The sequence below is a fragment of the Pseudophryne corroboree genome, chromosome 3, assembly GCF_028390025.1.
Source record: "Pseudophryne corroboree isolate aPseCor3 chromosome 3, aPseCor3.hap2, whole genome shotgun sequence".
Taxonomy (NCBI): domain Eukaryota; kingdom Metazoa; phylum Chordata; class Amphibia; order Anura; family Myobatrachidae; genus Pseudophryne; species Pseudophryne corroboree.
In genome coordinates this window covers 279,837,157-279,852,692 of record NC_086446.1, presented here as the reverse complement: position 1 = coordinate 279,852,692, position 15,536 = coordinate 279,837,157, and the positions used below count along the sequence as shown (strand labels likewise).

The 15,536-nt window shown below is 44.0% G+C and overlaps 1 protein-coding gene across 1 annotated transcript in view; it reads right to left on the bottom strand.

Moving 5' to 3' along the window:
* The window catches only part of PRPF6 (pre-mRNA processing factor 6), a 76,712-nt gene extending 61,535 nt beyond the window's left edge, over positions 1-15,177 (bottom strand). Inside the window, exons 1-10 of the mRNA XM_063959202.1 lie at positions 14,892-15,177; positions 11,012-11,177; positions 10,404-10,522; positions 3,807-3,885; positions 3,400-3,576; positions 2,994-3,149; positions 1,401-1,495; positions 1,124-1,280; positions 868-1,030; positions 656-774 (exon numbers count right to left, since the gene is read on the bottom strand). Of these exons, the coding sequence (XP_063815272.1) occupies positions 656-774; positions 868-1,030; positions 1,124-1,280; positions 1,401-1,495; positions 2,994-3,149; positions 3,400-3,576; positions 3,807-3,885; positions 10,404-10,522; positions 11,012-11,177; positions 14,892-15,058 (1,398 nt within the window). The 5' untranslated portion in view covers positions 15,059-15,177. The remainder of the gene's footprint in view (positions 1-655; positions 775-867; positions 1,031-1,123; positions 1,281-1,400; positions 1,496-2,993; positions 3,150-3,399; positions 3,577-3,806; positions 3,886-10,403; positions 10,523-11,011; positions 11,178-14,891) is intronic.
* Positions 15,178-15,536: the final 359 nt, after the last annotated feature.

Below are 15,536 nucleotides of genomic sequence, written 5' to 3'. Positions count from 1 at the left end.
ACCTCCAGCACAATTTTTCAAACTGAGGGATTAGGGGGCGTGAAGAGGGAGGAGCCAACTGTGCATACATTTTTTTTATTTAGATTGTGCTACCTCCGGTCTGCATACTTCACACCCCAGCTGTCTGAGAGTTCCAGGGTCTCCTAGTGGATGAAAGAGAAATCCTATTATTTTGGAAAAGTGAATAATAAATTGATAATGAAAAATGGTAAAAAATAAATAAATAACTATGAGAAGCTTTTTTGTTTGTGCAAAACAAACTGTTTTCTGCATAAATCAAGAACAACGTCTGCAAATCTATTTTCTCCTTCATCCAATGGAGAACACTGGAAATTGCAGTATAAATAGTGGTGTGTGGAGCCTGGCATTTTAAGCAGCCCCCCCACCGCCACTCCAATACACTGTCTGCCTACGGACCATCAGTTTTTTCTAAGTGGCCATAAGACCTGGATGTTGCTTTTTCAAGGTTGCCTGCAACCTGACATTTTTTGCATACCTAGATGGTGCTCTATTTCATCATCTCTGTACAGTTCAAGTTCTTGGCACATGTAAGTTGTGAGAAGATATTAGACTTTATTTATACAACCACTCAAAGAATAAATTATTCTAAACCATGAAGCAGAAAGTCATTGTCCTCACAGCCTGACAAACATACCTCCACGCTGGTGGGACAGCACTCCACTGCTCGACTCAACATGATCCGAGCATCCTCTGGTTCCTCTAGCTCTACAGCGGCCTTCCACAAACGTACAGAATTCGGAACATGCTCCAGGGCTGAATAGCAAAAGTAATAGCAGTTTTTACAGATTTGGCATTACACTGTAAACTAAATCTATGAGTACTGTAAGTCAGCAGCAGGATTCATACCTTTCCGCAAGACACGTTTTTTGGCTCTGAGATCAGTCTCCAACTCTGCAGCTCGGATATAGATACGGACAGACTGTGGGAGGTGGCAAATGGCTTGAGCCACTACAGCCTTCGCAGTGTCTCCCGGCTGTAGACGAGCTGCTTCTAGCCACACATCTTCACTCTGATGGAAGAAATGACCATAAGAAAGGAATATGAAAACAGTGAAACCAGATGGATATGAACATTCTGAAAGGAGTAAATAATGTGAACTCACCTTGGGACACATCTCTGTACCTTTCATAATGAGGTTCCGAGCTACTTGCAGCTTGCCTGTTACCTCTTCCAGACGAGCGGAGGCAATCCAGGCCGGTGGGTGGTGAGGGTTAGTTTCCCGCACAGATTTCAGCAGCAGACGAGCTTTCTTAATGTCACTGGTGAAACAGTGGAAGGAAAAATAAATCAACATTTTGACAATCTATAAAGTGAGGAATGATCCACACAGGAGAAAGGATATCTGACAAATCCTGCTCATGGCAAAACAGGACACTTACTTGATGTCTCCTCCGTGCGTTGGGATCATGGAATTCAGATCTGTTAGGTAACCTTTTGGATCAACCACTGTCTGTCCACTCACAGAGTCAGACACCTAAAAGACAAAAGTAGTAGAAGAATTTTTCCACATTATGCATGAAAAAGAGAATAGTAATGATCGCGTGAAAACCGATAACAATTCAACAGACTTGCAAAGTTCATCTCTAAAGTAAGGGCTTCTTTTTACACAATATTATTGTAGAAAAGTAGATTCTTAAGAAAACTGACTCGTGCAATTGCCAACATACTACATCTGCACCATGCTGTCCGACAAATACCAAGCTAAAAGTACGATGTGTTTCGGAATGACTAATCTTCCTCAACACAAGCGTACAAATTATCCAATCTACACCATGTATTACCATACAGCAAGTAGGTAAACCTGTAACTCAATGTCCCCTTACCTGAGGCACTCCTCCCCCCCCTCCCCAATATAGCAACCTGCTGCAAAGAATAAAATTTAAATCCACACTGTCTCTATATTAATATAGTTGTATTGCCACAATTAGATGGATAGGCTGACTAGGACTTGAAATTAAATGTTCCTGTATTAGGGTTAGATGATATACCGGATGATGAATATTAGAACAATGGGGCAGATGTATTAACCTGGAGAAGGCATAAGGAAGTGATAAACCAGTGATATGTGCAAGGTGATAAAGGCACCAGCCAATCAGATCCTAACTGTTAATTTACATATTGGAGCTGATTGGCTGGTGCCTTTATCACCTTGCACATATCACTGGTTTATCACTTCCTTATGCCTTTTCCAGGTTAATACATCTGTCCCAATGTGTATTGGGTATGATGTTACCGGTAGGCCAATGGTATATGATGCAGTCCCCTTATTCCTTTGCTCAGGAAAGATTCCTCTTGATCAGCGGGGGTCCAATAGGCCAAATGCTAGAAAATCTCGAACAGGTAGAAAGGTCCAATTGATGTCAGCATATAATATGAATCCAAGTGGCAAATGGCAGTGTGCAGCATAGTAAGGCTCAGGCTCAACGTGTTTCTCTGGTATAACCAGCTTCCTCAAGAAACGCGATGAGCCTGAGCCTACTACATCCTACCCAAAACACATGGGACGTTGTTCTAATATTCATAATCCGGTGTATCATCTATCCTTAATACAGGAACATGTAATTTCAAGTCCTAGTTAGCCTATCCATCCAATTGTGGCAATACAACTCTAATATAGAGACAGTGTGGATTTTAGTTTTATTGTTTTTACTGAGAGATATATATATATATACACACACACACACGGTTTTATTGTGTGTTATTTAATAAATGTATTATAATTTATATTGAATAAACCGTTCTGTTTGTTTTCTTCATAAAACAGCCAGCGCTGGTGTATATACAATTTTATCTTTTTGCTTCTACTTAGAGAATTGACCTTCTCTACACCTGCTGCTGTTGATAGCGCACTTGAAAATTTATTTATCTATTTGTTTGTACATTATCAACTTATAACTGTAAGAGAAACCGAACCCTACAAATATTAATCCAGATAAGCATTACCATTTCCTGCCCCATTTCTTGAAACTCACCTGGCTCAACCTCATGTCCATCAGTGTGTTTCTGGCCTGTCCAATCTTCCTCATGTCTAGATCTCCAGATCCAGGTGTCATCAGTCCCGGGGTCATTCCTCCTGGGTATGGGGTGTTCAGTCCTCCAGGGAAAGGCGTGTTCAAACCCCCAAATTGCTAAAAACAAGAAACTAATGTATATTGGGGGATTGGGTGAAACAGTCAACGAGCACAGGACTTCATAACAGAGAAAATCATTAACGTTGGTGACATAGGGCAATCCACATCAGAATGATATATTGACCACCTATAAAGGTGTGAATGGTCAAAGTAGTAGGTGGAGGTGCACCAAAACTACAGTTAAGTTTAACTAATTTCTATATGTAACTACATTAGTACAAAGATGAGCGACTCTGCTCACACTTACTGTCTGCCGGGGATCAACAGATGTGTGGCTCTCTCCAGTCTGTAAATGTTTTGCAAAGAAGCTATCGGGGACTGGGGTCAACTTTTCGTGGCGAGGGTTTCGCTGGCGTTTATTACGAGCATCGCCGACCTCTGGGATGCTCAACCACTCTTCCTCTGTCACTTCTGCTAATTTCCTCTAAAGTGGAAGAAAAAACAGAAAAAAAAGATGGTAGCCCAAATACCAGTAAAAGTATGGCATCCTATTTACCGGTAACAACAGAGTAACTTATAACCAGAATACAGTTACTACACATATTGTAAAATGGTGTACGCATAAAGGGTTTCCTGTCAAAATTGTAAATACTCAAATGTTTCAAACTAATAAACATTGATTACAACAAGTACAACTTAAAATGGAAGTCCTACCTTTAAATCAGAGAATTGCTGTTGGATTTTGGGCCGCTCCATACGGTATTTCTCAATTTCTTCTTTTTCTCGCTGCTCTCTGGTAACCAAATAAATGTGAGACAGACATAACTACACCATGACGTAAACCATGGATGCAAATGTTTACATACAACATCATGGTGCCTACTATTTTTGTGTGCCATGATCATGGCTCTGTCAATATGTGCAGAATTTGGCTTAGGGCATGCAGATCAGGTAGTGACCTTATTTGGTTACATTTGTAAAAAATTAGTAGATTTGAAGCTGTGACAAGTCAACGTATATAGCTGCGATAGTAAGAATAGGAAATATTCCACATGTTTCTGGGCACTGGTGATCTTTTCAGACAAACACTTATACCCCTTTCACACCAGCACCTCTGAATATGGGTTTTTGGCACATGAACGCGCATAACCCGTGTTCATGTCCGGTTTGAAAGGGCGCCAGGGTTGAAATACCTGGTCGAGTGACCCGGTATTTCAACCATGCTCTTGAGAAGGGTTGAACTCATGTTCAACCCGTCTCACTGTGCGGTGTCAACGAGAGCTGGGTTGATGCGACTTGTTTCCCGTTCACTCTCTATGTACGGGCGGTGCTTGGAGATCATGTGATCTCCAAGCACCGTCACCGCTGACTGCGGTGTGAAAGGCGCCCGAGGCGGGTCGCAGCCTTTGCGTTCCCGAGTGCAACCCGCCTCAGGCAGTGTGAAATGGGTATTAGAAACCAAGATCCCTTAATTATCAAGTTTGATTAATAATGAGTGACAAACCTGAATATTGATTTAATTAAGGGACATCCACGGCTCATATGCATAGAAACACGTACTGAACCCGTGAATACTCATCAATTACTATTTTCCCTTTCTTTTAAACAAAGTTTATTGAGATGGTCACAACAAAAGGAGGCAATGATATACAAACAGTCACTAAAAAGCATCAAAAACAGTGTAACGTCAAGGCCTATCAAAATGCAGTATGTCACAAAGTGGCTGTTTTATTATTATTATTAAAGGGGTGAGGAGAAAAGGAGATAGGAGTATAGAGTAGTGACTGTGAGGCAGACCATAGTGAGAAGAGAGAGAAGGAAGCATATACAGAAACAATAGGAAAGTGATCTAGGTGGAAGAACACCAAACTTAACACAGTAACAATTAAATAAAAAAAAGGAGGGGGGAGGAAAGTAAATTAACTTATTTCAAATGGAGAAGGGGCATTTTGTGAGGCGAGCCAAGAACCCCAGACTTTATTGAATGATTTAGAAGAATAATACTGGTCATGTATTCCATACAGTATGTATACCAAAATATGGTTGAAAACTGAGTGAAGAGAAGGGGGATCAGGCTGCTTCCAATCAGCAGCAATCTGACAAGTGATTGCAGAGGCAATGTGCGTTTGAGTTTTTCTCTCTGTCATCCAGTAGTGGACACTGGAGATCTAGACAGCTGGGGTGTGAAGGATGCAGACCGGAGGTAGCACCCCCATCCCTCCAGTTTGAAAAATTGTGCTTGGAGGAAGCAGCACAGGACAGGAGCTCTTGCTCCATAAGAGGTTTTTTCTTCTAATTATTTCAGTGGGCCGATACAACCTAACTAAAAGGAGGGTGAAGGCTTCTGCAACTATACTTATCAGTATAAGTGAAACAAAGAACCTGGTGGAAGGGATCAGCATCTCCCTCAGAAGATCTGCAAGGAGTCAGAGCAGTGAGTAACTGGGCAGGGGGCAGGCATAACGGGCAGCAAGCGGCCAAATCCCCCTAGCAGGCGCAGGTGTTGACCTCCCCGCGAGCAGCGTTGGTTTAAGCAGAGAGCCACTGGAGGTCACCGCTGACGCAGCCGGAGACCCGGCGGCAGGGCTGCGCAGGCAGCCAGACGTAAGGCTCAGGAGGGGTGGTCACAGCGCATCCAGCGGGGGGAGGGCAGATCGCGACAACAGACAGGTGGAAGGCTCGCTGGAGCAAAGAGCTGCTGAGGTAACTGTTTTGGATGGCTTCCTGTGGGCGCGCAGGATGGGGCTAACAGAGGCATAGTATCCGCGCTGTAGGTATAAGGGACTGCAAGATAACTGAAAAAATTCAGTTGCGGCCATTTTGTTTTTTCCTGTCAGGCGCACAGGTAGAGCGAACAATCCTCACTAAGGGGAGTGGACATATTAGAAGTTTTGCCACAGAGGGGGAACACAGAGGCTTATACTGCGGCCATGTTAATATTTTCCCTCATGTGCAGAGGATATTATCCCCTACTGGTGCTGGCTCAGAGAAAAAAAAAAAGATTTATAGGAGCTCTACTGCTGAGATCTTTCTGAAATTAAATTATTTAAGAGTATATGTTTCGTCTTCCAAAAGGACACTGCTGACAGGTCCTTTGGAGGGAGAGCACCAGAATTGTCAGCCCGGTCAACTCGAGCTGTAATTACAATTGGTGGTGTGGGGGCTTGTAAACGTCAGACTGGTTAAAGAAAAATGTACATTTTTATTTTTTCATTTTTTTTAAATATAATTCCAGCTGTGTGACTCCTCATTTTCATTGCTCCATATACCCTTCAGTCGTTCTCCTCCTATTCTAATAGGGTTAAAGCACTGCTGATTGGGGTGTGTGTGTTGTTATGAATGTTCAAAATGTGAGGGGAAAAAAGCACTAATGTTGGCAGCTCTGGAGTTTGCGACAGATGTCTGGGAATGGATGCTCAACCTGGAAGCAGTGGTCCGTCCAGGTCATGGGAACATGCCCTGGCAGATATTTCTAAGGAAATGGCGGAATCCCGCAAGCAATATTAAGAATGAGCTGCGGGGTTTTCCCCAAAACTATGGAGGAATTTCTAATTAGAATTACTCTGCCTACACAGGTAGAAAAGAATGTGCGTAAAGTGGTAAAGAGAACCCTCCCGCTCCTGCAGGAAGAGTCGGAAGAGGAGGGAGGTCTCCTGGAGTATGAGGATGGGATGGGAGGGGGGGGGGGAGTCAGTTGAGGCGATAACTGATGTCAGTCCTCAGGAAGAGGATGCTGAGGTCAAGGGGTTAGAATCCCTTATTGAAGTGGTAAAACAGGTCCTTAACTTCAAAGAAAAAAAGAGGTTAAGGAGCCTGAAGTCTTTGATCTATTTGAATCTCAGAAACCGCAAGCAGCAGTTTTTCCAATCCCTCAGGCTCTCCAAGATCAAATGAGAACAGTATGGAAGCAGCCGGATAAACGCTTCCAAATTCCAAAAAAGTTCACGGATAATTATCCACTACCCAAGGGAGCCATGTCCACATGGAAGGTTCCACTGATTGTGGACGCCTCCCTGGCTAGACTGTCAAAGAAGACAATCTTAACAAGACCAAACGTGACTGCACTAAAGGATGTGTCAGATCGTAAGTTAGATACAGCACTTAAATCCATATTTGTGGCTGCAGGTGCATCACAGAGACCTATGATTATCAGTGCTTGGGATAATAAAGCTACTGTGGCGTGGGCCGGTCAAATAGTTCAAGCAGTGGCGAAAGATGATATCCAGGAAGAAATAGTTTGACTAGCGGAGAATATCCGGGAGTCGGCAACGTATATTTGCCAAGATACAAAAGATGCTAGCAGGATAGCATCACACATCTCGGCTTCGGCTATATCGGCCAGATAGATTCTGTGGCTCCGAGAATGGCAGGTGGACTCAGATTCCAAGAAGGCAGTGGAGGCGATCCCCTTTGTAGGGGAGGCTTTATTTGGTCCTGAATTAGACAAGTGGATTTCACAAGCCACGGCGGGAAAATCTACTTTTTTGCCTAACACGTATCCAAGAACTACGCCACCGGTAAGAAGAAATTACTCTGGTCCGGTGTTCAATTCATTAAGTCTCAACCCTTTCGAGCCAGAGGTTTTGCTGGTCAAGCTCGTGGAAACAGAGTCAGAGGCCATACCCAGTCCACAGCCCAAAAACACGACTCTAAACCTGCTGACAAGACCATAGCATGACGGTCTCCCAGCTCACCTTGGGTCTCCTATGATCGAAGCAATCCAATACAGCAGACTTCATTCCAGACCCTTTCAGCTAAATCGGATTGCTCAGGGGGCAGGCATGCATTTACTCCTTCACCGAAGGATTCGCTTGCCGTCCTGGGCCAGGACCTCGTTGATTTGGTGGTCGGTCCACAAGAACTTAGAGGGAAAGGTTTGGAATCTGGGATTGGAAAATTTTGATGACAGATGCCAATCTCAGAGGATGGGGGGCAGTACTGGACAACCGTCAATTTCAGGGAAGATGGTCACTGCACGAGAGCAGCCTTCCAATAAATGTACTGGAGCTAAGAGCCATTTACAATGCACTTCTTCTGGCAGACGACCTAATATGGGCTCAGCACGTGAGTGCAGTCGGACAATGTGACGGCAACAGCATACATTAACAGTCAGGGAAAAACAAAAAGCTGCATGGCCTTAAGAGAGGCTACAAAGATTCTGTCTTGGACAGAAAAGTGCAACATAATCCTGTCGGCAGTCTTCATTCCAGGAGTGGACAATTGGGAGGCAGACTACCTCAGTCGTCAGGATATGCATCCAGGGGAGTGGTGTCTACACCCACAGGTCTTCGATGCAGTGGTAAGGCGGTGGGGATTACCGCAGATAGATCTAATGGACTCTCGGAACAACCATCAGCTGCCAAGATATGTGGCCAGGACACGGGATCCAGCAGCAGAGGCGGTGGATGCGCTGGCAATTCCCTGGATATACAAACTGGTGTACATCTTCCTGCTGTTTCCCTTGTTGCCAAGAGTGTTGAAAAAGGTGAAACAGGAAAGAGCGAGGGTGATTTTGATAACACCAGACTGACCTTGCAGAAGTTGTTACTCAGACTTGAAGGGACTTGTGGCGGAAGATCCTTGGAGACTGCTGCAGAGGGAGGACCTGTTATCACAAGGCCCATTTCTTCACCCAGATCTGAACCGTCTACATTTGATGGTGTGGTTCTTGAGACCAGGATACTAAGACACAGGGGTATCCCGAAATCAGCTATTCCTACCATGTTAGCTGCAAGGAAACCAGTCACTGCAGCACACTACTGTAGAATCTGGAAGAAATACATGGACTGGTGCCAGCCTAAAGGTTGGAATCCCAGAGAATTCCGCCTTACTAGATTGTTGAGGTTTCTCCAAGCTGGTTTGGATGGAGGTTTGCGGTTGGGATCCTTGAAGGTACACGTCTTATCCCTTTCAATACTTTTCCAACAACGTCTGGCGTCCTTACAGGTGGTCAAGACATTCTTACAGGGTGTGTTGAGAATACAACCATCTTCCCACGGCCCCGTGGGATCTAAATTTGGTGCAAGAATTTTTGAGATCAGACGTTTGAGTCTTTGGAAAGGGCGGATCTAAAATATATGAGCTGGAAAACAGTCCTGCTCCTTGCTTTAGAATCAGCAAGAAGGGTATCAGAATTAGGAGCCCTGTCATGTAAAAGTCCTTTCCTAGTTTTTCACGAAGACAGAGCGGAGTTTTTACCTAAGGTGGTTTCTGGTTTCCACATAAACCAGCCAATTGTGGTCCCCTCCTTTTGCGGATTGTCAGAGGGGGACCTGTCCTTGGATGTGGTCAGAACCTTACGGGTGTACGAACAGGCTACTGGTTCTATTAGGAAGTCAGACGCTTTGTTTGTATTGTATGATGGCCCCAGGAGGGGTTGGCCGGTTTAAAAACCAACCTTGGCGAGATGGATACGACTAACCATCAAACAGGCATATATTTCTAGTGGTAGGACAGTTCCGTTTCGGGTGGGTGCTCATACCACCAGATCAGTGGGAGCTTAGTGGGCTGCGGCTAGAGGAGCTTCCACTGTACAACTTTGCAGAGCTGCGATGTGTTGGTCAGCACACAAGTTCACTCGTTTCTACAAATTTGATACGTTTGCATCTAGAGATTCAAATTTTGGTTGTTTGGCTCTTCAGGCTTCGGACAGCACTCCCGCACATGGGAATATCTTTGGGACGTCCCCAGCTGTCTAGATCTCCAGTGTCCCCTAGTGGATGAAAGAGAAAAGAGGATTTTGGTACTTCCCGATAAATCCATTTCTCTGAATCCACTTGGGGACATTGGACGCCCACCTTGGTGCTGTCAGCCTGAGTGTTCTTATAGAAGGAGTTCAAACAGATTAATATGTTAATAGTTCTTGGTTGCTGAGAAATGGTTTTATCGGTAAGTACCAAAATCCTCTTTTTGATGCTTAGTCGCAGTAGGGAGACCCACAGATAGAAGAAAATGTAGGTTTACATGGCACGGGGATCTGGAGAATATGGGAGATGAGGCCAGTGACCTCCCACCAAAGATTCAACATTTTTGGACACGACCACCAGATGTGGAGGAAAGTGCCTTTAGAGGCGCAACCTCTCTGCATCTATTTGATGTATCTGGGAACATTTTACTGATGCAGGAAGGTATATAGTACCACCTATACAATAACTTATAAACATTCTCTTATTTTAACACAAATCGAGCTGGAGGCAGCATTTTCCCAGACTATATTCCTTTCTTTATATAAGTCTTACATTTATTGGTCTATGGAAAGTATTTATCCCTCAAACACAATCAACCCTACTGCACGTGTCACTTATAAATCACCTTCTTTCCTTTCTCCTCTCATCCATTCTCTTGTCAAGGGCAGCATATATAGCATCAGCTTCCTCATCATCCTTCTCATAAGGGCCACTGGAGAACAAGCTTCCGGCATAACCATTAAACTGGGGATTGGAACAAGACAAATGAAAATGTCACCGATTGTGGATTCCTCTGTGAAGGGCTCCTATTACACACAGAAGGGAAAAGTGAACTGCCAATCTCTTTATAGAGAGAAAACGGCATGCAACACAGCAGGATTTTGAGACCAACAACATTTATCATTACATACATATGCTCCAGTCCATGACAACTTTATTGATCAGCCAGTAAATTAACAGTCAAATCTGATCCATTTATTTTCAGCTTAGGATACACCTCCTCACAACTAATGTGAATTACCAGCATTAATGACATTTTAAAGTGCCCCAGTTGCCTACACACAATGGGGTTAGCCATTAAGCCTATTAACAAAGATCCTTTATACCTAACCTAAGTATCTGTATAAAATCATGCAGACCTACACCCATCCAGGACAACCAGCACTACTAGTGATACTTAGGACAAAGTAACCTGCTCTCCTGTAAATTCACTATCACTTTATAATAATGTACCTCATCATAATTAGTGTCATTCAAATCTTCATCATCATCATCTGCTTGATTTTTCTTCATTTGGTCCCCCACTGTTCTCTTCCCTGGTGGGGCATGGCGGTCATCCACTGGGTCATTGGCATCACGGGCTGGACCAATATCAGAACGGGTAGTAAAACCTGTGGCACTGAGGAGAGCATGCACAATGTAAATGGACTTACAATTCAGTGATACAGTAGCTTCATGAACAAAAAAATGCAGTTGTTACTTTAACTGTCCTGATATCATGAAGATAAAACAGATAGGAAGAGTATTGCACTCATTAAAAAAAGGTAACAAGGTCTCCTGTGGCAGTAAGTGATTTGATGTGTATATTTGTTGTTTTCACACTATAGTGGGATCACATACGCCTGGAAGAGGAACATTACTGGTTCCGGCTATTACAATCAAATCTTCAATGTGAAAGCTACAGTATCCTGTACATGGCTCATGATTTCACAATGAAGTAAATAAAAAAAACGAAAGTTGGACTACAAATTAAAAATAAGAGACTTGACTTAGCCCACCCTCAGCATAACCATTTGCTATGTCCAGTGCAGACTTCGCTGTTGGCCACCTGCCTCCAAACACAGCCTCTTGTCGTCGCCTGCCCCCAGAGCAACACAATGCTGTTCCTATCAGCCCCATAGTGTAGCACTCTGCTATACTCGACAACCAGTAGCAGTATTCTGCTTTTATCCACCAACCCCTCCCAGTGCAGAATTCCACTGTGCTCACTGCACTTTATGCAGCATTCCATTGTGGCTGCATGGGGGGTGGGTTTAGGAAGTTTATTTTACAGGGGGCGGGGTAGTCTGGCTCCTACAATTTTATCCTGGCTCCTAGATTTAAAAAAAAAAAAAAAAAAAAGATGTCAAGCCCCGCGCTACACCATTGTTAGCCTATGAGCTACATTAGCAAAATATATCCCTGCTGCTGCCTGCTCACACGTGCTGCTGGACTTTTGGCGCATGTGCAGCTGACCAATGAAGAAAGTAAAGTAATCGCGGATGCAATCACTTTACTTCTATTGATCGCTGGACAGGCTCCCTACCCCAGCGACTAAAGGTAGGCCCACACCTATACATTAGTTGGCCAGTTCTCCCGACATCAGGCCATCCATTGTATAGGTGTGTACGCTGTGCCAATGCAGAAGCTAACTATATGCTGTACAGTCAACCTTCCAATCACCATACAGGAGCCGCTACCTCCACCCTTCCTCACTAGAGGTCACAGTGGATTAAAGCTGGATACACACACGCCCGGCTGATCGGGTAAATGATCCCTGATCAGCCGGGAATCAAACACGTGTGTACCCAGCTTTACTATAAATACCTTTAGGTGACTAAGGATTCCTTCATTTTGGGGACATACCACACAGATTAATAAATATGCCCCTTAATTTGACACTTCGACTGCACTGTGCCTATCACCAGAGCAGCATTCTGCTTGGCCCACCAACAGCGCAGTATTCCGCAGGGCCACCGAAGCAGTGTTCTGCTGCACCCACTTTTCTACAGTGCAGTCTTCCACTGTGCCCACCGCAAGTAAGCACACAAGGCTTAAGTTAGCTTCTTACTCGGCCAGCTTCTTATTCACTTCTTATTCAAGCTCCAGCTTCTTATTCGAGCTCTAGCTTCTTATTCAGATTATTCAATTTTGCAAGGGTTAATGAGTCTTGGGCAGCAAATTTAACACCTGAAATCAACAGAGGAGGGTCCCTTGCATATGACCCACATGTACTTTGCCGTGCCCATTGCTAGTTTGGGCATGAAATACACTGGCAAAGTGGGCACATACACCATAAATTACCATTTTGAATAAATAGCTGTAGTTTTGCAAGGGTTAACAAGTCTTGGGCAACAAATTTGACACTTGAAGTCAACAGAGGGTGGTCAATTGCATATGACCCGCTTGTATTTTTTTGGGCATGAAATATGCTGGCAAAGTGGGCACATACACTATAATTTACCATTTTGAATAAATAGCTTCAGTTTTGCAAGGGTTAACGAGTCTTGGCCAACAAATTTGAATCCTAAAATCAACAGAGGGTGGTCACTTGCATATGAACCACATGTATTTTTCCTTGCCCAACACTGATTTGGGCAAGAAATACTCTGGCAAAGTGGGCATCTTAACACCATAATTTTCTATTATTAATAAGTAGCTGCCTGGCAATCAGCATAACCTATTAAGTGTTATGCCCGCCCCTTGGCCAATAAAAGTCCAGGGGGCGGGCTTAACACTATACTGGCTTATGCTGATTCCCGTGCGCTGCAAGGCCCCCGATGCATTCAAGCGCTGGCAATCCCTAGCAGATCGATCCAGCACCTTTATTACATGCATGTATATATGTGCTCTGTGATCCCCCCTTGCACTCCTTGGTTGGCGCTGCAGCCGCCTCTGGTTGCTACTATTTTCACGAGGAGAGAGTGGACACACTCTCTTGTGTTGGCCACTCCCCCTCTCTTTACCAGGCCCGGCAGAGCTATCGGAGCCCCTAGGGGCAGAAAGCATGTAAAAACAGATAACTCTTTTCACAACATTAGGTTTGTTAAAAAAAAAAAATTACCCACCCAAAAAAATCACTAATATCGCTCTTTCTACCAAAATCCCATGTTGACGTGTAGATTATTAGATAGACAGGGTCTAGATAGACAGTCAAAAGGTTTACCCCAAAAGGTAAACATGCAATAGGTCAACAGGGTCAAAAGGTAGTCAGGGTAAAAATGTTGACATGCAAAGGGTTAACATGCAAAAGGTCAACAGGGTGAAAAGGTCACCATGAAAAAGTTAGTTTTATGGTGTCTATGTTGAGAACTGTCAACATGGACCCCAATTAGTGTAAAGCCTACCCTTCCATGGCTTGCTAAACTCGCCATGCTTCGGGCACACTGTTGGAATCTCACTCTATACCCACGTGGATCATAAAAGTCAGAACAAGTTGGTTAAAAAAAAAAAAAAAATGAAAAACACATGTTAACCCTTTCATGTGTCAACTTTTTGCTTGTGTCAAACTTTTTTCAATGTTGACAAACTATGTTGACCTTTTTTATATGTGGACCTATAGCCTGTCGACCAACAGTGGGTTGACCTAGACACTGTCGACCATTGCCGGATACCGGTAGGGTATGTGCCCACTTTGCCAGAGTATTTCATGCCCAAACCAGTGTTAACCCTTGCAAAACTAAAAATACTTATTCATAATAGAAAATTATTGTGTATATGTCCACTTTGCCAGCGTATTTCATGCCGAAACCAGTTTTGGGCAAGGAAAAATACATGTGGTTCATATGCAAGTGACCACCCTCTGTTGATTTTAGGATTCAAATTTGTTGGCCAAGACTCGTTAACCCTTGCAAAACTGAAGCTACTTATTCGAAATAGTAAATCATAATATGGTGTTTGTGCCCACTTTGCCAGCGTATTTCATGCCCAAACAAGCATTGGGCATGGCAAAATACATGGAAGTCATATGCAATTGACTCCACTCTGTTGATTTCAAGTGTCAAATTTGTTGCCCGAGACTCGTTAACCTTTGCAAAAATACAGCTATTTATTCATAATAGAAAATGATGGTGTTATGGGTGACTCATTAATCCTTGCAAAACTGAATGATCTAAATAAGAAGCTGGAGCTCCAATTAGAAGTGAATAAGAAGCTGGCCGAATAAGAAGCTAACTGCAGCCTCGTGGTAAACACAGGTTTTCACAGCCCTACTCAGTAAAACCATCCATAACTACAATACAATCAGCACCTCAGCGCAGCCCCTCACCGCCTGCTGACTCCACATTGCAGCCCCTTATTATCACTACACGAATGGTACAAGGATGTAAATAAGGAGGACCAGGCAGTCTCTCACCCTCTTCCCAGACCCGGGACGTATCCCAGCGGTGCGGCCATTCCCAGGAACGGCTTCTTCTTCTTGTTCATGGTGCCAGTGATGGTAACTGTTAATCCTGAAGCTCCTCCAGGATTCCCAGGTCCTGAGGACCCGGGGCCGCTTCCCGAGGCCGAGGAGGCCGCCATCTTTCCTCCAGCAGAGAGAGAGAAGCGACTGCACGACGTTCCCGCAGTGTGATAGCTACTTCCGGCGCCCGATTCCTCTGTCACAGCGTAACCACCGGGCTGCGGACACTAGGAGCAAAGAACTGGTATAGCCGCCATTTTGCTGGAGTCAATGGGCCGTGACATACGATGTTTACAGACATGCTACTGGTGGGAATGGCACAGTAATGAGGACATGTTTCCGAGCTAACGACAAGCTCTGTTCTTATCATCTGTAGTCCTAAAATATATGTTTGTGCTGAATGTAGTAACTATTACGGGGTGTGATGCAAACAATTATTATATATTGACCACGGAATTGATGACGTAACACATTTTAGGTTCAATTTCAGAACATGGGACCCTCTGGGTGAGCATAACTAAACTGTTTCAGAACATAATTAAACTTGTTCAGAACATTAAAACGTGTACCCTCACCGCAGGTTACTATTCCCTATAG